This window comes from Salminus brasiliensis, chromosome 4 (genome assembly GCF_030463535.1).
Source record: "Salminus brasiliensis chromosome 4, fSalBra1.hap2, whole genome shotgun sequence".
Classification (NCBI taxonomy): domain Eukaryota; kingdom Metazoa; phylum Chordata; class Actinopteri; order Characiformes; family Bryconidae; genus Salminus; species Salminus brasiliensis.
The window spans coordinates 23,940,428-23,967,619 of NC_132881.1; the positions used below are offsets into that span (position 1 = coordinate 23,940,428).

At 42.3% G+C, this 27,192-nt stretch overlaps 2 protein-coding genes across 3 annotated transcripts in view; one reads left to right on the forward strand and one right to left on the reverse strand.

The window, feature by feature from the left end:
- Positions 1–227: 227 nt before the first annotated feature.
- LOC140554558 (uncharacterized) lies at positions 228–12,449 on the reverse strand. Of its 2 annotated transcripts, none has more exons than XM_072677687.1 (5): positions 11,637–12,449; positions 8,888–9,041; positions 8,301–8,695; positions 4,551–4,779; positions 228–2,231 (listed from the first exon to the last, which is right to left on the reverse strand). In XM_072677687.1, the coding sequence occupies exons 1-5, from the start codon at positions 11,739–11,741 to the stop codon at positions 2,110–2,112; spliced, it is 1,005 nt and encodes a 334-aa protein (XP_072533788.1). In that variant the 5' UTR covers positions 11,742–12,449; the 3' UTR covers positions 228–2,109. The 2 variants fall into 2 exon arrangements, with proteins under 2 accessions (XP_072533788.1, XP_072533789.1); XM_072677688.1 differs by having other exon boundaries at positions 11,827–12,448.
- Positions 12,084–27,192, forward strand: part of prkn (parkin RBR E3 ubiquitin protein ligase) — a 125,071-nt gene continuing 109,962 nt past the window's right edge. The window contains exon 1 of the mRNA XM_072677685.1: positions 12,084–12,199. Coding sequence (XP_072533786.1) covers positions 12,193–12,199 — 7 coding nt within the window. The 5' untranslated portion in view covers positions 12,084–12,192. The remainder of the gene's footprint in view (positions 12,200–27,192) is intronic.

A 27,192-nucleotide genomic window follows, 5' to 3' on the forward strand; every position in this document is an offset into this window, starting at 1 on the left:
CTGTCCGCAGTATGTTCGACAAAGGGACCCCGCAAATCAAGTCACAGCGGATAGTCTATCGATATTTCGGTGCCTAATGGTCAGCCTTATTACGTGTCTGATATTGTATATCAGCTTTAATCATTGTAACTTGGCTTCGTAAACATGCAATTAGACCACCAACCAGATTTAACCTTCAAAATCTTTAATGCATTAATGAGACTCAAAATGAAGCGAGAACAGAGATATGAGATCTATTAGAATCTTTAATTCTAGTGGCATTTACATCAGAGCTCTCCATTAGTGAACACACAGTCTGGGTCCAAATGATTCCTGCATGCCTTTCTCCCTTTTATTTCGCCATAAAGACAGAAGAGGGAACTGTGTGAGAAATGTGTGAGCGAATGAGCAAGATATTCATCAAAATGCGCAACCCCAAATGCACACCGCTAACAGTAAATGCCATCTACTGTTATTTGGTTTCTGATACAGTAACACTGTTTATCTGCTGCCAAGAAGAAACGGCAACCAGGAATGCGTCCTCTAATATGTTCATCTGCAGGCTCCAACCTTAGATTTGTAGATTTGTTCACGGTTTAAAATGTAGATGTTCCATTGCAGACGCCTCGAGTTCATGCTTGAGGACAATACTGATGCCTATTAATTAATTATGTGAATTCAATTTTAAACGTTGACTCCACATCACAGTGTCCTCAAATGAACTGATACCGTATTAATAAAACCGCTCTCCTCCATTGTAGGCTAACAAACTGAGACGTCATCTGCCAGCAGTTGCGTAAGACTTAAGAGAGCATGAGAGCCTGTATCTTGGGGAAGAACGGTGAGTGTTTTTCAGAAGGAAATTCAATAAATCTCAGTGATTTATTTGAGGAAAGCCTCTGGTCTACTACTTCAGAGCACGGCAGAGATAGAGAGAGCGGCACCTCTGCCTCCAAAGCGTCTACTGTCAGCTCTGGGTTCATCGATCCTTCTGTCTTCAGTGTAACCTTGATCCCCACTGACTGGAGGTATCAGCCAAGCTTCAATAGATGGCGGAGAGGTGAACTACAGAAGCTGGAGAACAACAGAAAGTTCTCCCATCTACTGCCTGAGGCACAACACGAAGATCTCCAGATCTATCCCAAGTCTTATATCCCAGAGTGCCTTCTCGCCCATGTTCTGAAACTCACACATACTGCTAATACAGGACAGTGTCGTCGCTGCTGGGGAAAAAGGTTAACTAAGCAGAGGGGGCCTAAGCTTTTAATAGCCCGCTATCACCTATCTCTATTGACATTGACATGTGGCCTACAGCATCCTCACAGGGAGCCTGTCATACTTCGTTTTGTGTAGCTGCAGATAATTGAATGTCTCCAGTCCCCCCCCTTCCCTGAAGGCCAGAGGCACCTAGGGGAGTGATCAGGCAGGGGGGCCGGGAGGCCTCGAGGGATTCGGGATTGATGCGCCACTTTGGGGAAGAGACGAGGTGCCAGCGCTGGGTAATGGAACCCCCACCTGAGACTCCCTGCTAGCGTCGGAAGCGGCGCTACAGAGCAATCAGTGGAGAAATATCATACGGCCCCTGTCCAAACCAGACAGATATGGCAATGGCAGATTAAGTAGGTAGGGAAATTTAGTTGGCAGATTCCATGTTCGTGGATCACATAGAGACGTGCGCAATTTCAGATCCTGCAAAACTAATTATCCCATAGTCTTTGCATATTCAGCTACACTCTTAAAAATAAAGTTTCTTTGGAGCCGAGACATTTGGTTCTTTAAATGAACCTTACTTTAATAAATGTACAAGCTGAAATAACCTCTAACCAGTGTCATTCCAAAACCATATGGCTCAAGCCGAGAACCATTTGGGAATCTTTATTTTTAAGGGTGTAGGAGGTTGTCTGCCCCCCAGCTGTATCTGTACTGTTTGCTCTACCTTCATACCACATACACTGTTTCAGTGAGCCTGGAAAAGTGGCTAACATCCTAAAACCACTGAGCAAACATTCTATCTAACACAGTCTTACACACAAAACCACGTACACACACACACACATGCCACCCCGGGGCAACAAAATCACTTTTCCCCACAAACAGAGTTACACTCTTCCAATATGTGCGGTAAATCCGTCAACGGCCACGTCTGTCCCGCTTGACTTTCCTGGATCTGAAGCGGATCTCAGACAGCTTGGAGTTGATCCCGGTACCAATCTGGCCTTTCCGTGCCAGTGGGAAGCGCGCCAGCGTGGCATCTGCGGAGGGAGAGAGTGACACTGCGACAACAGTTGGGAGGCGAACGAGAGAGATGGAGCGAGATAGAGAGGGGGAGAGAAAGCGAGAAAGAGAGCGAGCCACAGCAGTTCCTCAGCACTGCCAGCGCTGTCAGACCATTAAAACGCCAAATGATGATGAATGAGAGGGGATGGGCCTGTCGGAAACAGCCCCCATCGTGATGCTCGCCCCTCTCAATCCTCATTTTGCTTCCAAAGAGCCCCCCCCCTCACCCCAGCCCCACGTATAATTCATACCCAGAAAGCTGTTGCACCTTAGAGGTGTATGCTGAGATCATCCACAATTCATTCACAGAAAATTAACGTTGGATTATAGCCCAAACAAATTGCAGCAAAATGTGCAACAGGCATTTTATAATTTATAGGAAAAGAGTTTTTTTTGTTTCTCTAAGAAAATCTTCAAACTGGCCCAACAGAAATCAGACAGGGAAGCAGGACAGTAGAGTTTTTCATAAAGTCGTTATAGTAAACTATTACTACAGCTCTATTTGATCGATTTTTTTTAATGAAAAAATGGAAACAGAACCTTTACAGAAAACTAGTCTAACATTATAACATCTCTGCAGGTGTTCAAGCACAAACACTTTACTGATACACTTTACGTGCCGGACCTCGACACAGAGTTATCTGGGCTCAGGACTTTTTTCTGAAAGTCTGTGAGACCAAAAAGGAGCTAGCAGCTCCTCCCTTCTTGTTTCTCCTTATATGGAAGACCAGCTGTAGCAGTGATGTCATTACCACTCCATTACAGGCGCAAGCCTCAAACCGAACATCTCCATCGCTCTATTGATTTCAATCTGGAATTTACTCATATTTAGTGGAAAAACATGTAACATGTCGCTTCTGAGACCCAAAACAGTGTTCGGCCGTGTCTGCCTGCATGTGTGCGTGTGTGTTTAAGAGATCCCTAGCTCACCACTCCTTCCTGAACTGCTCTTGAGTAAACTGAGCAGGCTGCTGAAGGCTAGAAGTGTTGCTAAGCTAGAAGTCTTAGTGTTTGAAATACGTGTATCACGTCTGTAGGCTACTCTGAACTCAAGTTAAGAAGCCTAGAATACTGGTGGTGCGGGAATCTGGTTCAGTGAATGGATCGGTCCTGTGGATCTACCTAATTATCTGATACCTGATCCAGCTAATTTTGTTAGTATCACGACCAATTTTTTCGGTGCATGCCTATTTTATTTGTGATGAGCTGAAAAGGAATAAAAGAATGTAGCATTGTGAAAAAGTTTGGGCATCTTTCTGCCTTAAAATAATGGTTGACAATTAGGAATTAGCTGGTGACAATTCCAGCGTGTAATAAATTCTCTTTAAGCCTTGCACTAACGCTGTGGATCATTCTAGGCTGCTGGCTGAGGATCTGAAAACGAAGCGCACTGATGCTTATAAAGCAGAGGAAGGCTATAAAAAGAGGACACATTTCCAGCTCGCAACTGTTGTGCAATGTCTGCAACGTCATTCAAAAATGGCAATAATTGGGTACCGTGGAAGTCAAGGCAAGATCTGGAAGACAACTAGAAAGCATACAGAATGTTTCTATGTGACAGCAAAATGCTGGAACCCTGCAGGATGGTGACACAGTAGTGGGGGTTACACTGTTCTACTGTGCAGTGTTGCTTGCACAAACACAATCTGCAAGGGCGAGATACTAGAAAGAACCTCACCTGTGGCCTCATTTGCATATTTCATTCAATGTTTGAGGCATGCAAAACGACATGTAAATAAGCCATAGGCATTTTAGGAACAGTGCTGCGGACTGCAAATTTTACACATTCTTTTTTTAAAGACGTGTCTTCAGTTTTATGTGTTTTTAGTTATATTACCTCCATCTCAATGTTACTGATATATAATTAAATTCAAATGTGCATATATATGCATATATATATATATATATGCAATTTTTTTTTTCTCTCAATTGCACATTTTTGCCATGATATATAGAGGATATCACAGAAAGGAAGAGATTATTTTAGCACTGCGTTAGACAAATCTGAAAGCATTGTAACCTTTGGAACATTTGCACTATTAGAGCCTTTCAGACCATTTAAATGATACCCAGCCATTTTACAATGACCTTTTCAGAATTCCCCCTCCATCATTTCTCTTACTGAATAAATAAACCAATAAATAAATAAATTGGGATATAAAACCTCTTTTGATCACAAATATATACTCATAAAATGTTTTCATCTGGTGAAACAATTGTAAAGCACACAATCACAAAAAGACTTCTCGGGTATTACAGATTACGTTCTGCATTAGAACAGTCATGGTACTTACTGTAAATGGCATTTAGTTTGTCTGGGTCCAGGGGGGCATGTTGGTCTGAGTATGACGGCCGACGGCTCCTCCCTCCTCTGAGGTTGCTGTTTAAAAGCGTGTCCATGTCAAAAACCCCTAGCAACAGGGCTCGCACCATCGCTGTTGGCGATCGGGCCATGTTAGCTGCCAGCCAAGCGTGTTCTGCACAGAAAATGCCCGAACCTGGGTACACCTCCACCTGTCGTATCTACGCACAAACACAGCACAGTGATAAAGGTAACTGTAAGTTTATTAGTAAGACACAGCAGAGCAAAATAAAAGATACATTGAGAGCAGACAGCACTAAAGAAAGTAGCTGATAGACACTCCTGAGGAAAGCAAACGGAGAAGAGAAGAGAAGCAGAGAACACGACCTTATAGCCTAAAACTCGAGTTATGATTAAATAAACAGAGTTTACAGCTTAGTATTCAGGGTTTCATTTCACGGATTTGATCCAGTAACTAATGGGAAATCACTGATGAATGCCTGATTTAGTGCGGAAATGGGGCACCAAAGCGTGGGGAGGGAGAGTTCTCTTGAGCTAACACTAATGCCTGTTGTGCTAAATTGTGCAAGATAGCCAACTACCATTAGCTTAATCCTCACTGCATTAACTAACCAGCATCTGCACTGTATCTACTACACGCTAAGCAAAAAGGGTTCTAGATAGAGCTGAAAAAATGATTCTTTGACATGAGTGGAACCCTTTTTGGTGCTATGTAGGGATTATTGAAGGTTCTAAATAAATAAATGATATAAATAAATGTATTAATTATGTTTTATTGAGTTGTCACGGGTCTATATACGGGTCTATCTATCCCTTTGCTAAAGATCTTATGAACAGCCCCTTTTTAGAGTGTAGGATTCTTCAAAACATACAAACTACAGAAGTCTCATTCTTGGATAGAGAAAGAAAAATTGTGTGGCTACAAATGTGCCTTATGTCGATATTGTCGCTGACCCAATGAAAAATCATGTGTCTTCAAAATGGGGACTTTACAGGGGAAGGCAAAAGCATCCTTAACTTTGAATGAAAGTCCATTTTAAATAGAAGTTTATTCCAAGGAATTTAGAGTATTTCTAATGACCCATTCATCTAGAACTATTCACAGAGTGTACAGAATAACTACAGGGTTCAAACCATTGAGAAAACTAAAAACAGACAAAAATGGAGATACATGCTTTTCATTGGACAGCGGCGCTATATTAATTTTCCCATTTTTAATTTACCAGAGTATTCAATGTTATAAAAATACAGTTTTCCAAACAAAAGCTCGGCTTCAAAGTGTTCTTATCTAATGCTCAAGCTACACGCTAATATGTCTTAGCTTGTGGCTAACATATTAAATTAGATAGGGATGATACAAAGCGCAGCTTAACAGTGTCCCAATCTAATGCTCTAAAGCTGTCTGCGTTTCAGGTATACCATACACTGCCTGGCTCTAATCTCACAGCAAAGTGAGGTACGCTATATGGACGAAAGTATTGGGACACCTGCACATTTACTGCATCTTCCAAAATCAAGGGTCGAGAGTTCATCCTGCCTTTGCTGGAGTAACTGTGTCTACTGTCCAGGGCATTGCTGTGAGGATGTGACTGCATTCAGTGAAAAGAGCGTTATTGGTCAGACATTAGATTATCACTCATTCCAAAAGTACTGGATGGAGCACCATTCAATATATATCGATTTTTTTTCTTACGGCCTTACACTGTAATTTCTATGGACATTGTTCAGACACCTATGCTATGATTTATCCAGCAATAAGATTAATATGGCAACCACTATGGAAGTGATGCCTGTTGATGATTTCTTGTGTTACAGTGGGTAACAAAACTGAATAAAAGAAAAGAAAAAAAAAAAGCAAGAACGAAAGAGGCCGGAAGAAAGAAGACAAAAGGTGAGGCACACAGAGAGACAGGAACACACATCCCGGCAAGCCCTGTCGTGGGGCGCTCACCCCAGCTGAGGCAGAGAGAGAGGGAGCAGCTCTACCTGTGGAGAAATCGATCCGGGCATTGAGCGGCGCCCTCTCACACCCGCCCTCACCCAGCATAGCCCAGCAGGAGCCGAGGCAGCACAGGCCAGGCCGCCGCCCAGAGGACAAAGAGCATGCACGGGGAAGGAGCAGGCACCAATTATTCATCACCTTTAACAGAAGCTCACTGCTGATTCTACTGACATTCAGCCTCTTGCTCGTGTACATGCAGAAGACAGTCAGTAAAATAGCTTTTTCAACACTAGAAAAGGATTATGGATTGAAAGCAGGGCTTACACTGCATGGGACTGTGCAGACCGTTGTATCAGTTTGTATTATATACGTGGAATTCAACATTGTGAAAATGTCTGCATCATTAAAGCAGTAAGATGTAAACAAAGACATTCTAAGTAATCTGGTGTGAAATGCTGTGTTGCAGAGAAACGTCAGAATTGTTCACACTGCTGATGATAAACTGAAGACATTCACACCTCTAAATGCTCCCTCACAGAAAGTTATTTACTTAAAACGGTTACAAATGCTGCCGGAGACACTGTCCCACTAAATTTGTGACAAGCATTTCATATACTATATATTTACAACTGTATACCCATCTATATACCCAACATCACATATAAGAACTTAGATGAGTGTTTTGGATGCATACACCCCTGGTTTGGAATGAACGCGGCCTGTTATATCACGCTCCACTTACCATACAGGAGCACCATATCTGCTTCTCTGTATACTCTGTTAACCCCCTTTATTCCTGTATGCCAATGGTGAGGACCCCACAGGACCACCGCAGAACAGGTGTTATTTAAGTGGTGGGTAATTCTCAGCACTGCAGCGACACTGACACAGCGGTGGTGTGTTAGTAGTGTGTGTTGCGCAGGTTCAAGTGGATCAGACACAGCAGTGCTGCTGGAGTTTTTAAGCACTGTGTTCACTCACTGTCCACTCTATTAGACACCCCTACCTAGCTGGTCCACCTTGTAAATGTGACAGAAGTTCAGAGACAAAAGCTCATCTGTTACTCATCTGTTGGTGTCATTCATCCTCTAGTGCTTCATCAGTGGTCACAGGATGCTGCCCACAGAACCGTTGGCTGGACAATTCTGCTTAGTGGTCTATTCTCAGTCCAGCAGCGATGCTGTGTCTGATCCACTCGTACCAGCACAGCGCAGGCTACTAACACTAAGCCACCATGTGCTGAGAATGACCCACCACCCCCATACCACCTGCTCTGTGGTGGTCCTGTGGAGTCCTGACCATTGAAGAACAGGGTGAAAGGAGGCTAACAAAGTATGCTACAGCCTGCAATTACAGAATGGCAAAGTGCTCCTATTTGAAATGGGCCGAGTTCATTCCAAACCAGGGGTCGTCATAATTATGATACGACTGTGTGTATTATTGTCACAGACATTCCGACACCTGCTTCAGTCAGTACGTTTCTCTACAGCGAACCATTTCGCATCAGATGACTGAGTGATTGCTTACATCTCAACAACTTAGTGCTACCAAGAGAAGAACCACTTTAGGTTCTATGAAGAACCATGTCTGAGGAGATGTGAGAGTGTGAAGAACTTTTAAATTTGTAAAAACATCAAAACATATCAAGACAAAACAAACCATTTATTATACTATGTAATTAATAATGCAATTATTTTATGACAGTTAAGCATCATCAACTGCAGACCTCTAAGGGGTTACAGTAGTCGTGGGAACAGGAAGAAAGGGAAGGTTTCTTACAGGTGCGTTGCTTTGAACCAGTGGCCTGTGTTCGCTGAGGGAGGAGGCTGAATCGGTGGAGCTGCATGGTGAGCTTAGATATATATTCTGGCCGTCTTCTCTGATGGTGATCGGGCACAGGCTCTCATTCACCTCTTCCAATGACTCAAACATATCCCCATCAGCATCATCATGGCTGCCAGCCAGTTTGTGTCCGTAAGCACTCGTTTCCAAAATCATTTCCTGCTGAACACTTTTTATAGCTGTTGAAACTGACGGCAGAAGGCTGCAGCCCTGTTCTTTGTACTGCCCGGGCATGTAGCTGTCAGACAGCGAGGGACCAGGCTGATGGTGGCTGGATTGGTCTGTGTTGCTAGTTATAGTCTGCCACATGGTAGACAAGAGGTGTGGAATCTCTGAAAGTCAGCAGCAGAAGGGAAATAGGAGAAAGTCATATGTTGACATTTTGCATCTTTCTTGCAAATGTTCTATGTTGATTCAGCATTAGCAGTTTAAACCCATTACGTCAAATGTAGTCAAATAATTTATATTGCTCCGAAGTTTCACAGATTCACGGAAAGACGAAAACTGCGCTACTTGCTCCTCACCTTTCACAAGAAGGTCCTTGAGGCGCTGGTTTTCCACAGCCATCTCGGCCTTCTCTCTCTCCAGCATCTGAACCCGAGACCTGAGGAACTGAAGCTCCTCTGTAGAGCTGATGTTATACAAGTGAGGCTCAGTCTTCATATTCATCTGGTAACCCTTCAATGGAGAAACACAGTGAGAGAAGCAGTCGCGGCTGTGTCTTGCAAGCAAGGCTTCTAGTATCAGAGAGGCTGGTGCTTTGCACTGGTTAACATGGCCAAGATCTGCCTACTTTGACAGGAAAAGGGCCATTGTGAAAGAGACCAATCACACAACAGACATTAGACTCTCCATGTCTAATGTTTCCATGTGGCCAGAGCGTCTTGTGCTTAAGCTGGCATTAGAGTTCTGTACCTGGATTCCTGCTATCAGAAAACAGTTCATCCAAACCGGCTTAGAAATGCTTTCAGATTCCTGCTGTCCTAATTTCCAAACCAATTACAGAGCCTTTAAAAACCCTCTCAGCTAAACAGACAAAATAAAAGATTTCCATCATTTTCGAGTGCCTAATTATACCCTTCATCCACTCTCAAAACCGTTTGACATTTGAAATCAGAAAAACACAATAATAAGTACTGAAATCCTTAAAATCCAGCAGCACCTTTTGACAGTGAAATGACGAACAGGGGCTGCAAACTGAAGCTGAGGCGGACTCGAGTCCGACTGACATTTCCCGTAACCGCACTGAATCAACACAGGTTTTCTATAAAGATGACATCCTGTGGGACAAACTAGAGCAAGAGGGGAAAATTAGCCTAATTGTTCCGAAATTACCTTGGCAAATACATCCATTTGCCTCACTCAGGAAAAGAAAAAAGACACAGCACTCCCAAAACTTGGGAGCAGGATAAACAGTAAGATTAAATGACGCTCCATTGTTCTTAAAGTTATCTGTTTGTTTTTCAAAGCTATCAGTTCCTTCTGGAAAAAAGAAAATGTCTGAAATTACAGTTGCTCCCTGAAGGGAAAAGGCAAAAAAAAAAAAGAAAAAAAGGGGGCCAAATATTCTAATCTGTCATCTCGCTCATTAATATGCAAATTGAATCGTGTTTAGTCAATCATTTTACGGTGCAAGGTAGGTTGTAATATGCCACATCATATTTGAAGAGATGCAGAAAACATTACATTGATGCTGTTTCAATTTGAATATTAATGAGGTTTACATCATTTACCGTTTCCCCAGATTTAGCAGGTCCATGCATTTATTAAAGGGCGCACAACAGATGTCTCTACAAGACGCGGACGCGTTCTGGGATAGACCTAATCCTGTTTCGAGGTGTTAAATCTTTTCGTCTCTGAACCTGATGTTGGAAAATATACACAGAGATCCTGCACATCAGGCAAATCTGTAAGGTGCTATGAAGCCTGACGCCTGAAGCCTGAAGCCTTACACTGTGAGGTTCTTTTGACAATGCACTGTGTACAATGTACTTTTCACAAAGGCGGAAAAGCCCACACACGGTGTCTGAAAGAACGTCTGAAGACCCTGAAAGATGAAATCTCACCAAAAAAAAAAAAGATTAGCATTACCAAGGATCCAACAACACAAAGGTATGTTGGGAAGGTATGGTATCTATAGGCCTCATGGGCTATGGTGTCTTTTGTCAATGCCGTATATCCTTAGTTGATAAAAGAAAGAAGATTTTTAGCTAAACTCTGCACATGCGCCACAGCTGTATGACAAGAGATAACCTTTGCCTTCTCAAGAATAGTCAACCTGCTTGTATCCTCAATTTCATCGCTGTCTTTATAGTGAGTTGAGGTATAACCACAATACTGCACTGCTTTAGCTGCTTATGGCTGCTTCCTCACTCCAGTTCTATAGGCTTTAATAGGTTTCACTATATACCACACACACCTCCAGCCCGTAAAGTCCATGTTCGACACTTTAGCAGCAAAAACAGCCCATTTTTGAATTTGGATTTTTTGAAATGCCATGAAAAACATATAAAACCAATAAGACACTATAAAACACTGTATATCCATTTGGACCAATTTCGGATACTCCTGCTCAAACGTTTAAGGTGGTATTATTACTACCTTCATACAAACAAGAGCACTGCTATCTTCTGTACATATTCATTTCACTCCTGACGATATACGTACATCAGACATAACATTAAAAACACCTCCCTAATGTTATACAGGAAGTAATACAGGAGCTGTCTGTGGACCCAGACCAGACAGGCTAGCTTTCGCTTCCCATGCTCATCGGTGCCCCTGGGGTGGCCAAGACCCCACTGCCAACCCCCCCATCCCCGACCTTGTCATCTAGTCATTACAGAGTCGTTCAGATGCCTATGCTTGCTTATTTTCCTACTTCCAATACATCAACTTCTAGAACCTGAATGGCCCTCTGACAGGATGTTGACCTTTGTCAGAGGTTTTAATGTTATGGCAGATTGGTGGTATATGGTGGATGTTGTGGGGGGAGGGGAAAAAAAAAAGAAAATTCATGATGAGATGTTTAAAACACATTGGAATGAACCCCCCCTTTTCTGCGAGGTCACGCTACTGTGATTGAGCATCCTACGACTGGCAGCCTCACCAAAACACCTCTCAGACAGACACACACACACACACACTCCTCCCTGCATGAGCGAAAATGCCTCGTTGTACAGCAAACCTCCAATATCTGTCTAAAATGGATGTACAGCATTAGTATGAAGCTCACAGCGCGCCTGGAAGGATGTAAACACTCGGAGGTCTTACATAACTATCAACAGCATCACTCCGCGCCATTTGACTCGCTAAGCACTCGGTCCGTGGAGCCTCATGGCCGAACTGAGCCGAACCGACACCGGACACGCCTTGCATGATTTCCCGAAAACTGGACACGATTAAAATAGAGTTTCAGTCATAAAAAGCAAATCAATAAAACGCAAAAACAGCGCGTTAGCACCATCTGTTTGCTGCACAGTTCTCCATGTCTTCAGTTCCGTCAACACACTGAGCGATGAACGGCACTAGAGGAAATGTAGTGTCTCTCCACCAGGCTCCCTCACTTAATCTGTCATATGTCAAATAAAAGAAATCTCTTTAATCCCATAACAAAGCTAACACAAAGTAATAATAAACCTCACAATCGATGATTTTTTATTTGCGTGCAAATTACATCATCTAGCAGAGCAAAGCAGGTGTTGGACTCAATTTCCCACACTCCCCCGCGGTCTCGTACACGCTCAGTATCATGGTTGAATACTGTTGACAAATGTCACCCTGCGGTGAAGTTGAGCTGATGTTCCTCTCTAGTTCCTGAGTCCTCGTCATGATCGGTAAGTCATGACTCAAAATGATCATGTTTATGTTTTCTGAGTCCTGTGAGCCGCTTGTCCTGACTGCTGTGTAGAAAGCTGGACCCGAGTCTGGCGCGGGGTTTGAAGCACAGCTGCTTTCCCGCCTGCCTAGAAAAACACACGGGCGTTATTCATTTTCGTTTTAGGATGATCGGGTTCAGGGCAGTGAAGCTGACATAGCATTTGCTGATAAAAAAAAACGTCCCGAATGTCAGTTTTAAATCCTGTAGGTGCGTTGAGACGGTGTGTGACATTTTGCCGCTTGGGTCTCGCGAGACTTCAGAGAAAAGAGCTTAGTGAACAGACTGGGATGACTGTAGATGGCCAAACACTGGCTGGTTTGAGAATTTCTATAACTGCTAATCTGCTGGGATGTTCAGCACAACAGTCTCTGGAGTTTACTTGGAATAGTGTAATAAAGGAAATAAACAAAAAACAAAGCACAGCAGCAGTTCTGCAGGCAGGAACACCTTGATGATGTGAGAGGTTACCAGTGAATGGCCTGATGGCTGGTGCAAGCTGACAGAAAGGCTACAGTAACTCAGATAACCATTCAGTACAACTGTGGTGAGTAGGAAAGCATCTCAGAATGCACAGCATATCGAAACCTATCGAGGTGGATGGGCTACAACAGCGGAAGACCATGCACTGTTCCCATTCTGTCAGCCAGGAACAGAAAGCTGAGGCTGCAGTCGGACAGTTGGAAAGCTGAACACTGGAAAAACCTAAGGTGCAGAGTTCTGCTGAGGCACACAGAGGGTAGGGTCAGAATTTGGCACCAATGGCATTCGTCCATAGACCCTGGAACCTGCCTTGTGTCCACAGTCCAGGCTGGTGGGTGTGGTGTAATGGTGGGGGCACTACTTTTTTTTTAACTCCTCTTCTTCCAGCATGATCGTGCACCATTCCACAAAAACAAGGTGGTCCTGATGTTCATCTTAAATTACTTTCATGAACATCAGGACCACCTGATTCAAATCTAATCCAGTTAAAAAGATTCTGTGCTCCTAAAAAAAAATCTGCATCATCATGTGATGCGATTACATCAGCATGGACCAGAATCTGAAAGTACTGTTCCTAAAAGCCATACCATGAAGAACTGGGACTATTTTGGGAGCAACCGCCATACTCTGCTCTTTGTTTTGTTGCAGTAGTGTCAAATATATTTCTATAGCATGTTTTCACAGGGTTTCTAGACAAAACCGTGTCATACTTCTAAGCTCCAACGTCATAAGTAGGAGCTTCCGAGAAGGACTTGTAGGCAGCAGCAGCATAAGTCACTGTATACGCAATGTGTAGAGTCCTACTCAAAGCAAATGATGCAAAGAACTGGAATTTTATATAAAGCCACCAGCTCCAAATTGTGATACTCCATTGCGTCATACAGGAGAATTTCAGCAGGCCTTCCTGAGCGTGGACCATGCTAGCGGCCTTAAGAGCTGCAGACTCTGAAGAAGACATATTGATTGTGGTTTTTTGAGTGTGTCGGATGCGTCAGTTCAGGGTTCGCTGATCCCTGCGAGGCGGGATTTGGTCTGTGAGAGCTGACTGGTGCTCGTCTGAGAGAATGAGAATGCATCGAACAGCTTGCCTTCAGCCTCGGGCTACACGTTCTCCGCAATGGCGACATTATCTGTCCCAATGATCTTCACATAAACCTGATTTCTTTTTTATTTATTTATTTATTTTTTTAAATATTGACTCAGCCTCTTGGTGTATTTAGTGCACAGAGATGTACATCACCTTACCAAGCATATCACACATGTGCCACAAAAGTGGGATCAGTTTAGCAGTGTAATGCAGTGGCATCAGTGAGCTTGTTGGGGATGCAATACTTTGGGCTAACATTGTCTGTGTGAAAAAGTGCTTCTTAAAATTTACACTACTGGACTGGAGAGGTCAGACAACACCGGGTAAGAGGACAGGTTGCTTGATAAAGATTTTAGATGGAAGCAACAGTAATAATTCTTGCAGTTTTGTAAAACCACGTTCTCTCTTGGATTCTTCGTTATTTTTACAGGCAGAATAGACCGTTTTTTGTTTGTTTTTTTTGGAAGAATGGGTTTTCCCCCACATACTACAATTGGGGAAAAAAGAGGAATATTGGTTTGCAAATTATATGACTATATACTGATGGACTATATGGCCAAAAGTAAGCAAATGCCCCTTCTATTTAGCCAGTTTAGCTTTTTAAATGGCCTGGATTGGGACTGTACAATATGATCAGCATTAGGGACACATGTGCAGTAATCACTGCAATGCAATATGCCCAATATCCTTAATTTAACTCCAATATTGGAAACACATTGCATTATCGTTAACCCTCTGGAGTCAGGTGTTTTCTTGGTTGTTGCATATCTTTTTTAAATTAATCTTTAATGGCACTTTCATATAAGCAGTGCACTTTTTACATTTTTTTTTTTAATAAATGAAATTGTCACATTTCTTGTCAAAGCCTGGACGAATTGCTTCGGTTCTTAAAACGGGTTTAGCAGAGTCTAAGCTTCACAGAAGTAGTGGAGTGTATTAAAAAAGTCGTTTAGAACAGGCCAGATCCAGAAGACGAGCTTCTGAGTGTCCATTTGTTCATTGGTTTTACCCAAATCCATCAACTGACGTACGAATCCACTAATTACAGATGAGATGCAGGTGATCTAAACACAGAGATGTGTGGTAAGGAAGTAGAACTACTTCACTACTGTACCTAAGTACTAAAATACTGTATCTGCATCTACTGTAGTATTATTTTTCTTCTCCTACCTCCACTTTTACTTCACTACATGTTTTAGATGAGTTTAATACTTTTACTCCTTTATGTTGTTTATGTGCTGCATCGTTACTCGTTACAGATATACAGCTGTCTTAATATTGAACAGAACAAGCGATCAGGCCGTGAACGTGCATGCTGTCGTTCCTCCTTTTGTTAGTTTATTCAGAGATGAAAGAAGAACCACCAGAAGAAACACCATCTTCACCACCTTCAAATGCTCGTATGTGGCCTAATGGCCTGAGATCTTTTAGCTGTAGTTCATATTGCAGAGAGTAAAGCTCAGGGTTTTAAGCTGCTCTCTTCAATTGTTTTTACATAGGAAACACTTGTATGTGGCAGGTTGAGTCTATTCTGTTTAGCCTGTATTATGGCCGAGAGTTCATTGAAGACTCCATATACACGAGCTCTGTCATGTCTGTTGCACTTTTACTTTCAGTACTTAAGTAGTACATTTTAGAATGAACTACTTGCAATACTTACGTACCAAAAATGTTGAATACTTTAGTACTTCCACTGAAGTATGGTGCTTAACGATCACTTCTACTTCTACACTAAGTCACTTTTATGATGGAGCACTCATACTTTTACTCAGGTCTGGGTCTCTAGTACTGCGTACATGTCTCCCTAAACACAAATCCACCAGTTAGACATGGCGAGAGGCAGAGCTGAGCATCTCGACTCGTCTTCACAGCCTCGTAACTCTGGATGTGAGTGATGTGCGATCAGGGAATGATATGTAATGGAAAGAGCGAGCTCTACAGGTTCAAGAAATGTTTGAACCCAGGACAACGCTGAACATGTCTGGGCTGTATCATTGCAAAGTTATTAGTAGGCGTTGAGAAACATTGCGTTTGATGCGTTGGCATGTTCGTAGACTCAAGGGTTAATTCATTTCATGTTCATTCTTAATAATAATTATTGTTATTTATCATGACCTGTTGGAACATTGACGCCTGGTGAAATTGGCTGTATTTTTAATATCGCAATAAATTTCACAGAACGAAAAATATTGCAGTGGCAGTTTTTTTCCAATACAGTTGTGGACAGCTGTGGCTTAACTAGATGTTTTAAGGTACACCCATTGATGAAACATGTGTCCCATCATGTTCACACTGTTTGCACAGTCTCCACTAGAACTGGCCACTCCGGAACAGCCACACATGAGGCCACCATAAGCAATGCCAAGTGTAGGCTAGAGAGGTGAACAGCCCCCTAGCATTGGGTTGAGGAGAAGGAGCAGTGGAACAGCTCTTCTCTGCATAGATGGAGCTCCATCCATTACCTTTGGAGTGAGCTGGAGTAGTATTTATGATCCAGAACTTCTCATCCCACATCGGTACCTGACCACACTAATACTCCTGTAGCTGAATGCAGTCAAATCCTGACAGCAATGTTCCAGCATCTAGTGTAAAAAGAGTAGAGGGTGTTACTGCAGCAAAAGAGGGGATGAATGTAATACTTCCTAATAAAAAGGAATAGTCCTGACTCTAGAAGAAGCTTGTGGTTAGCAGGTGTCCACAAACTTTTTGCACGTATAGACTATATCTAGTCTGCATTGGACTTTGTTGGAATATGCCCATCAGAAAACAGCAGTTATTTAGCGTGCCTCATATTAGGGCTGGGCAATATGCTAATATTTTATTATATATAATATGTTATACACAATATCCTTTTCTAAGCGTATCGAAGATATCGTTAGTGCTTAATAATCACTGATCAGCTGCAGGTTTCATTAGCAAGCGTGTAATTAGACTGGTTTAATTAGACAAATTGCAGCAGATGTTTAATAAAAATCAGTGTATTCAGGACGAGAGAGTATCTGAATGGTGGTTTTTAAAGATCTGTTAATACTGCTGTGTTAGTCTGTGATTACATGTCTCATGATAAATATTGTGTATTGTGAAAAATGTCTTTAAATATCGTGATATATTACTTTTTTTTTACCATATTGCCCAGTCCTACCTCATATGAACATTACGCAGTTCCATTTCTGTGAGCTGTAGTTAGCAGATGAGTACAATTACAAAACTGCAGAATTACAAATCACAGACATTTCACAGGGCACATGGGGAGCAAATGCCTGTTGTTTCCAATGGATCTACTGAGAGTGTTCCGTGATGAATCACACACCAGCATGTGGTCTGAGAAACAGGCAGTTGTTTTCGTCGAGCTCCTGCCAGCCTGTCTTCCCATGCTTTTAGTCGTAGTGCTGTATCTAGCTATACGTATATTTGTGCTGTTTTCCCATATGCAACCTAAAACTTTGTGAACAAACTGAAAAGTAAAGGTTTCTAAAGTGGTTCTATTCTTGGCTTGGGTGCATGGCTCTAGGACCAATCTTTACATAGTTTAAAGGTTCCTGTTGCTCATCTCGTTTATGATTAGGATCTTTTAGGGAACACTTCAATCAAATGGCCTTCAGAATCAACATTGCTTCCTCCACAGCATTGCTGTAGGAACCCTTATAGAACTTTTTTTATGTTGAAGGGGGCTGTAGTTGTGAAGTAGGGTGAGGTAGTTGCTTGCACAGCCAGATGTAAACATCATGTAGTCAACAAAATGGCTTTAATTACAGTAGCAGAACCAGACAAGGTAGCTTATTTTGAAGATATTTTGTATGTTGGGACACTTAATGGTAAAATAAAGATGTAGCTAAATGAATAAATGAAGAAAACTTGTTTATTGTTTGCATTAGAGATGAAATATGATTGAGATTTTCAGGGTTAAAAATGCTGACATGTTGTTCCTCCTTTCCTCCCTCTTCCCTTTGTAAGCGTCCTTGGGTTTGTGAAATATAAAGCTATATGAATAGCTTATTATGATTATTATTATTATTATCATTATTATTGTTTTATTGGCTACATTTTGCTATATAATTTTGGATATTTTATTCATTTACATATTATATTTTTATACTGCAATGGTTTTACGTAGACAGGGCTTTATTTACAGACATGAGTCCTAGTATATGCATGTTTTTATATATTGTCATGGTCACATTTACATTGTGTAAACATAAAAAAGGTGTAATAAATTTTTATTATTTACGTTGACTTCCATCGAAAGTTAAAAAAAATAATTCTTCTGTAAAGTTGCCATTTTGGAGATATGAGGTTTTTGTTTGACTGTGACAACATGATGTACATTATACCAACTTATGTTATATTCCACCGAGTTAGTTTTAACTTGCATTTACATTACATTAATGGCATTTAGCTGAAACTCTTATCCAGAGTGACTTACAAGGTTACTTATATTACAGAGGTGGGCCAATCTAGTGTTAGGAGTCTTGCCCAAGGACTCTTATTGGTGTAGCGCAGCACAGCAATCACCCAGACCAGGAATCGAACCCCAGTCTCCCACATGGTGTAATAGCTCACTGGCAGGTAGTGGTGTTATCTGTTGCGCCACAGGAGAACCATGCTGTTACTAAACCAGAAACAAAGGTAGGCTTCCAAAAATGTGTTTTGGCTGGATGCTGTAGAAGAGCGGTGCCCAAACCTGGTCTTAAAGATCAGCGTTGCATTAGTGAAAGTGCAAGAAGATATGCTGGCTGGCCTTATGCGACTCAGAGGAAGCACATGCTAGTCTGCACCCTCCTAGCGCTGGTAGTGTTGTGTGATTGGAGTCCTAACTACTGGCTGGGAATTGGAAATGACTTGGGAGTAAAATAGTTACAAAAAAAAAAACAACCAGCCCACCCTGAAAGCATTGGAACCAGATCCTTGACCTTGAATACCAGATCAGATCAGACTTTATTTTCTGGTATTTACATCAAGAGGTGTCAAGCCTTTTGCATTCCTAAATTATTTTGAAGTGATTTTCATATTTTGATCTCAAACTCAAAGTTATTGTGGTATAGTCCATAATCCTGGAGTCTGGAGGAAATCAGGAGGAAGCTCCGGGTATTCAGCTTTGCATACTGAGTCTTTTTCTCGACTGTAGTGTGTTAAAGCACTGGAGTGACAGTGGATATCTGCTCAAAGTGGAAGTGATCAGTGGGGTCAGGCAGGTCTGCTCATGAACTGAGTGAGAAAGCGAGCGAGAGAGAGAGAGGGAGAGAGAGACGCAGAGACTGAGAGAGGGGGAGACAGACGCCAGTGCACTCTTGGGACAGGAGCATGTGGGGACAGGATTATTTACTCGCTGTGTTTGGAGTCCAAGGAGAGAATAAATTGCTATTGATTTTTGTCCGTTTGCAGCTAAGTGTCTTTCCTGCCTTTGGAGTGACTGTGGGCTAGGAATAATTTTCTTTAATATGTATCCACATTTGTCTTGGCCGTTTTACTCAGTGCCTGCACTAGGCACTTGTTGGTTCAGCCCTGGTGAACTGCAGTGCGTGCTGAAGTCAGCATTTCCTCTTTAAGCTGATCGCTCAGGGGGAAAGTGTGTGTGTGTGTGTGGGGGGGTGTGGACAGGTCAGAGAAGGAGTCCAGCTTGTGTCATTGATCTGAAAAGCTGTGCAGGTAAGCGGAGAGCTGCTGTAAGTGTAAGTAAGATGATCTTGGATCCAACTAAAAGTGAAAGGCAGGCAAGTACAGTAAAGAATACAGTGAGGAGACACCTCACTGTTGATGGGTCAGAAGGTATTACTGATCTTATTGGTCATGGGATATGGATATTGTATGCTGAACTGCCAGTTGATTAAGTAGGCTACATCTGGAATTCCGAGGGAGAACCGGAGAGTACATTACTCTTGCTTCCAAATTCACCACACTGGCTACTAAATAGTGCTGCTACTAGTCTATAAATCACTGAATAGTCCAGTCCAGAATACATGTGCATAAAGAATTTCAGCCCAGTAGATCAGTAAGATCAGTTCTCAATGCTACAAACAACTGGAACCAACTCCAAGAAGATCTTAGGCCTAGGTTTATACATATCCGGATATTTTTGTGCATTGGCCTCCTATCCATATGAGCAATTTTTTTTATATATTTTAAGTGGCTGAAACCAGTTTTTGGAGAACCATGCATAGCTGTTGCCAACTAATAGCTAAATTGACTTTTTTTTTATTACTCTGTGGCAATGTTCTGTGCTCACATTTGTAAAAAACCTTCCCTGCCTGATCAGGAGTGTGTGAAACAGTGGAAATGTTAGTGTAAAGCAAATGCTTATCTTAATGTACACCTCTGTCTATGAAATGTGCCATCAGCCATAGCATAAATAACACCAGCCTAATATTACGTAGGTCCTTCATGTGCTGCCACAGCAGATCTGACCGTTTGAGACATGAGCTCTACAAGACCTCCTGAAGGTGTCCTGTGGTATCTGGCACCAAGACCTTAGCAGCAGATCTTTCAAGTCCTGTATGTTGTGAGGTGGGGCCTCTGTGGATCGCATCAATGAGCCTTAGGTGCCCATGACCCTGTCGCCTGTTCACCGGTTGTTCTTAGGACCGCTTTTGGTAGGTACTGCCCACTGCATATCAGAAAAGCCCCACAAGACCTGTCTGTCTGCTGTTTTGGAGATGCTCTGATCCAGTTGTGTATCGCCAAATATATCCTGTCCAAATAAATCAACTTTGGGTTAAAAATGGTCCACCAACTAGATACAGCCAGCCCGCAGTGATCAGAAACAGGCTGTTGGTGAAGAGCTAGAGGAGGACTGCTGCATGAAAAAAAACAAGTCACAGTCTCTAACTGAATGCTTGCATGATCTACCAAAAAGGTAGCTGTGTCCTGTAGAGTGAGCAGTAAGCATATTTGAAGGGTAAATGGGAAAAGAAGGGTCTGTAGGCCTGTTGAACGTGGCAAGCAGTGTGTGAACTACAGCCTCAGGTTCAGTGATTAGCCTTGTTACAGGAGCTTAGGAGGTTCAGCCTGGCTTCACTGAACTGGAAACAACACTTTGTACAAGACACAGTTCATCTCCCAGTTAACATGATGTACTTGTCACACATCATATGACTCGTCCCTGAACCATCGTTTAAGTCGTTCTCTAGTCAGTGGCCTCATGACAATGTTAAAAAATAGTAATAATAAAAAAAGAAAGAAATGAAATGTTACCTGCCTGGTAGGTGAAAACGAAGGAATTCAACAACCATTTTAATCACACATCAATATTCAATGAGTCCTTTGGTGCTTTATCTATCCCGAGCCCGATACGTCTTTTCAGTCATATTTTCGTTTATTGGGTTCACCTGAGGCACGGGGGGAAAAAAGAGACCTTGAGAAATCGGGGCTTTGGCACATGCTGGCAGAAAGGAAATTGGCGTGTCAATCACGAGTTTTCATATCTCCAAGCTAGCTGTCATGAGAATGAGAGAAATGGATGGAGAAGGGGGAGAAGGGGGAAATGGGGGGGCAAAAAAGACTAGCAATAAACAGAGAAGTGTGATGGAAACGAGTGAAGGAGACAGATACTCCACTGGACTGGGTGGGTACTGCTGCCTAATTATGGCGGAAGACACTACATCCCTCTCTGAAATTGGTCAGGATAATGAGTGTATTACTGTCAGTCAAAATTACTGATAGAGCTGAAAAAGCGCTTAAGGGAGGAGACGTTGCTTCATCTTACTGTCTGTCCTTTGGTCACCTTGGAGGGTTGACGAGTTCACATCAGTCTCTGATAATGCCAGTTCACAAAGGCAGGCCTAACAGAGTGTCAGCTGGTAAAGGAGCTACGAATTAAATCTCAGCAGTGAAAAATCTTTAAATAAATTGAAAAATCGTTTAAAATCCACTTAGCGCTCTTCATTGATTTCAAACATTAAATGAGAAACATCAGTCAGCGTCACCTTGTTGATTTAGAAATTGGGAGTGATGTAAGTGAACTGGTTAAATGCGAGATGGTGAGAATGGAAACTCAAGCGTTTGCTCGTAATACTTCTAGCTTGTATTGCAGGCAAGCAAGTAAAACTAGGCCTACCAGGATTTTGAAGCCTTTTTTGTGATTGAACAAAATATTTGATTTTGCTGCTGTTATTTTTTAAGAAGCATTTTAAGTGGAGAATTTTATGAAGATTATGAGTTTTATTTCAGTAGTTAGCTGCTCTCAAAAACTAGGCTTAAAAAGGAGCAGTGACAAATTGGCTACAATGAAAATAAGCTGATCAATTTATGGGACATGATGCACATGTACCAGCAGGTGGCATCAGCCTGTGACGCTTTGAGCACTTCGAAACAGTTATTAATATTTTGTAACGATTGGTTTAGTTGGTTCAAAGGTTCAGAAAGTGTATAGACACATGGATTGGCAATAAGAATAGAAATAAGTAAATTATGAAAGCTTCGTGCAGTAACTGCTTTCTTAAACATAAAGGTGCTACAATGGGTGTTTTGAGGAATTCCATAGGAGAACCACTTTAGGTTCCTTAAAGAAACCATGTTTGTAGAGATCTTGCATTTGCAGATACTGATACCAACTCTGACTTAACTCGACATATGGCTATAAATCCTGACTTTTATAGTGTTCCACGTTTTATAGGTTGTACTTTTTATATCTTTTCCCAAATAAGATACAATAAGCTTGAAAGAACAGCATTTACTGGTTGAGTAGCTGCACATTTGAAAAGTTTCAGAGCTTCAAAGCAGAAACACATGCAAGTAGGGAAGAATAATACATAAATAAATAAATAAATAATGATAAGCTCAACCAAACAGCTTTTTAATCAGTGTTTAAAATTCACATTTCAGAGCAGTGAATGGCAAAAAATGGCAGTTTAGAAACTTGCTTCTGCAGCAATTTCACATTCATGTACACATCCCTATGTTAAAAGCTACTAAACTTCAGTTTAAAGGCCACCCTTTATAATAAATAAATAAATAAATGTAGGGCGTTTGTAAGTTTAATGGTATCCGTTCCCTCCATTATTAATCTAGATACTGTATGTGAGTGCCATATATATACAGCAAGAAGCAAGTCTAACCAAATATTGACTTAATGAACAGATGATGGCCAGCCTAAATTAGCAGGCCTTTGCCGCATGGGCCCACAGTTTTTCCTGATGTGGGCTGTAAAGGGCTCTCAGCATCTGGCCAGTGATCATCAAGTGACTAGCAACCAAGTGATCGACCTTGAGAATGATTTAAGATTCGCTCGGCTCAGGACCAGTGTGCCCATCTAATGAAATATTTAGAAACAGCAGTGGTACTGGATGGGGCTGGATGTGTTGGTGTGCTTTTGGTGAGGGGAGTGAACTAGTAAAGATAAACCAGTATAAAAAAAATCCATAGCCTTGGTAAAATGACAAGAAACAACCCTACTGAGAATGTGAATGAGCTTTTTTAGTGGGACACTCCACCTGTCTTGGCTAGAAAACTGTTTTCCAGTGCAGGTCTAATTGAGAGTAAGTGTGGTGAAGTGTTCAGGATTACTCAGAATTGTAATGTCTATGTAAATGCAGCTTTTTTTATTGTTTGGAATTGCTCCCACAGGCTCTGCAATCTGCACGCACCTGATAGAGCATACCTGTAAAACCAGCTGGGCGCAAGTGTATGCGTGCATGTCTCGGCATGTCTCGCTGTGCCCCTACTGCTTTTTGACTGCACCCCAAGGACCCCAATCCCATTCTTTGAGCACCTCACTTTGATCCATTTTCCCTGAATTAATGTTTTATTGTTTAGTCAATGATTAGACCTGCGAATAATTTCATGGTTCAGTTGCACAGGCAAATGAATAGCCACCTGAAACGCACTGGGCGCTTTCTCCGAATGCCTCACTTTATAATTAAAACCTGAGGATGGCGCCTGGAAAACAAATTCTGCCTGAAATTGGAATTGGTTACACAGGCTCTCATGCAAATACGCGCCAGCGGCAGCCTCGGCAGCAGCGAGGGGGACAGGGGACGCAGGTGAGGCAGTGGCGGAAAAAGAGTGGGGAAATGGAAAGCAAATCTAGTGCATCTGAAAGATCTGGGGGAATGAATGCGGCTCTTTTAGTGAGATATAAGCTTTTAGGCCTGGCAATGCATTTCCCATACGGCTTGTTTGAGTTTGTAGGTTTGCCACTTGGGTATAAAAATGCCCCGAGGGTATAGTTATTTAAACAAATCCTGTGAGACGGTGGCACCAATGGCTTCTGTAATGTGGTCTTCTTGTCTCAGAGCAGGATGGATCTGATGATCTGCAGTTTGCTTTTTTAATTAAAAAAAGGTGTGAGGTGCTGCTAGCAGAATGCACTAACACACATATATCTGCCATTTTATTTGTCTCTGCTTTGCGAGTGTTTTCATCACTCCCTGAGGTCTGGAAAGGTAAATCTGTGCTGCATGACGTTTTTATTGTGCGGATGCATTACTGCAGATGCACTTCATATATTCAGATGCAATTTGTAACACGTCCACTAACTCAAACATAATAGACCGTGCAGTGCAGACATCCTCCAGATATCATTCCTGAATAATAATAACACACCAAACAACACAAATAATATGGCACCTGCTACTAAAACAGTTCTTGGACATTTGTATCATCCTGTTCACCCAAAAAGTTACTAAAATTATTCAAATATATAAAAAAAAAATCTTTAATGTAATAATAGTAAAAGCCTTGATTAAATACTTTAATGTAAAATTGTGGGATGTAATGTAGATAGCTTTCAGAAACCTATGATGAACCTATGAAACACAGATGATCCTGATGTTGATAATGTCACCATTTCTGACATTCCTAATAATAATGGGTACGATATTGATTAAGGTGGCTTAAAGATTCCTGAAGATTCTAGTGCCCAAAAATAGTGCACACCTGTAAACGTCACCTGTTATCTGGAAGGACTGACCTAGCTCTTAATTGTGTATTAAATCAGAAAGTCACGAACTGAAGAGCATTGGATAACCAAGATGACTTGACTTGACTTAACATTAACTATAGAGTGTGAGTGTGTGTGCATGTGTGTGTGTGTGTGTGCATGGAACAGAAAAAAAGATCAGTTCAGTCTCTGGAGTTGAGAAGTCTGATGGCTTGGGGGAAGAAGCTGTTGCAGAGTCTGGTCGTGTTGGACCGGATGCTGCGGTACCTTCTTCCTGATGGCAGGAGGGAGAACAGTTTGTGTAAAGGGTGGGTGGAGTCATCCACAATGCTGGTTGCTTTGCGGATGCAGTGGGCAGTGTAAATGTCCATGACGGAGGGGAGAGAGACTCAGATGATCCTCTCAGCTGTCCTCACAATGCGTTGGAGGGTCTTGCGGTCAGAGGCTGTGCAGGTCCCAAACCAGGCAGTGATGCAGCTGCTTAGGATGCTCTCTATGGTCCCTCTATAGAAGAGGGTGAGGATGGGTGGAGGAAGACGGGCCTTCTCAGCTACTGGAGGAAGTAGAGACGCTGCTGGGCTTTCTTGGCTGGAGAGCTGGTGTTCATGGACCAGGTGAGGTTCTCCGCTAAGTGGACACCAAGGAACTTAATGATCTCCACAGAGGAGCCGTTGATTCTGAGCGGAGAGTGGTCGTGTCTTGTTTTCCGGAAGTCAACAACCATTTCCTTGGTCTTGTTCTTTGCTGATGAGACCCAGCACAGTTGTATCATGCCTCTCGGATGGCTTGTGACAATTTGGCTCTTGCTTTCCTCAGGGCCACCTTGTCACCCACTCTGTAGGCCGAGTCGCGGGTCCTCAGTAGCGCACGCACCTCAGCAGTCATCCACGGCTTCTGGTTTGGGCGTGTGGTGATGGTCTTGGAGACAGTGACATCATCAATACACTTGCTGATGTAGCCAGTGACTGATGCTGTATACTCCTCCACTCCTCCAAGTTAACAGAGTCGCCTTCAGTTGCAGCCTCCCTGATAATGTCCCATGCAGTGCACTCAAAGCAGTCCTGAAGGGCCGAGATTGCTCCTGCCGGCCAGGTTTTCACCTGCTTCTGAACTTTAAACTGTCAACTGACTAACTGACTTACCATCCAGTCTATGCTTTTTACTGCAGAAATTCAAAGCAAAATGTTAATGTCATTGATTTTCATGTATTTTGTGGCTCAATTCAGCCTAGCACTGCAACAAACAAACTTATTTCTTTTATAATTATCTGAGATTGTCGCTAGACAGTTGGGTTAGCTTTTAGTCTGGTACCTCCTTGCCTAGTACAAAGTCGACACTTCTCTGACTGGTGTAGTATTAGCCTTCAGCCTTTTAGGTGTTTTAGCCTCCCTTCAGCTACTGTGCCACTGTCCCCTGAGTTCCATGCACTTCTGATTTCTCCAGTCAACCTTTCTCTGTCCTGCAGGGCTGACCTACCATTTTAGCCATTTCAGATTCATTTCCTTCATGTCGTGTACTAGCTGTTGAAAATGAGGGATTTGGAATTGGCCAGATTTTCTTTAGAATGAGGAACACACCACTGTTTGAGGTTCACAGTGTAAGTACAGTGTTCCACTCTAAGGTACCGGCGAGAGTCAAGTTGATGTAACAAGTCGCAAGAGAGCATGAATAGGTGAATTTAAGAATGTGTCCAGGTGGCCGCATTCTTTTTTTATTTTTTATTTTATTTTTTTGGGGGTCCCCAAATGAAGTCAGCCCCTGTAAAAGGTTTTCCACCACAGAGGGGAACAGTTTTCCCAAGGCAAAGAAACATTTAAGCATTCAAATGGTAATATGTGTTCCTTTTTTTAAAAAAACCCTTGAAGAATCCACTTTTTCATGTTTTTTTTTCCGATAGGCCTCTGCATGTATTAGTCATTTATCATGATGTTATTCTGTTTGCTGATGGAATGAAAAGAATATTGAGTTAAACTGAAAACCTAAAGGCCGTCCAATACGAACCACCTATACTTGAACCTGTGCTATAGCGACTTAGTGGGTGATGGTTAGCCATGTGTGCATGTCCTCCTCTGTTGCTGCTCTCATGTGAGCCTGGCTCTAGGCTGCAGGCCACTGGCCTGATACTTAATTAGCAGTGTTAATGATCTGCCTCTCTTCCTGGTCTGGGCCTCTGATGGACCTGCAGTACACAGGAAAGCACTCAAATCCAAAGCCACCATCACCATTTGGTATGCCAGTCAGTTTACCAGCTCAGTAAAGAATATTTCTATGTAACCTGATGCAGCGGGGTTGGTATAAGCTGGGTGTCTGTAGAAATTAGCTAGGTGCGATATTGTCTTATATATATATTGCACTGCATGACCTTTCAAGGCTGTAGTTCTATTAGGATTTCGAGTCAAACATGCAAGGTTCACCTGGAATCCGTGGTTTTCAGCTTCAGTGCTGCATGGTGTTCCCATTCGTCTTTGTGGGAGGAACTGCAATAGCTTTGATCGTGCCTGAAACATGC

What these genes read in the sequence shown, in the direction of transcription:
- LOC140554558 (XM_072677687.1), bottom strand. Translation starts at nt 11,741, where the DNA reads ATGCAAGGCGTGTCCGGTGTCGGTTCGGCTCAGTTCGGCCATGAGGCT. An exon ending in GTGATGCTGTTGATAGTTAT is followed by an intron (nt 9,042 to 11,636) that starts GTAAGACCTCCG and finishes TCTCCATTGAAG; the next exon opens with GGTTACCAGATGAATATGAA. An exon ending in TGGTTCAAAGCAACGCACCT is followed by an intron (nt 4,780 to 8,300) that starts GTAAGAAACCTT and finishes GTTTGTGCGTAG; the next exon opens with ATACGACAGGTGGAGGTGTA.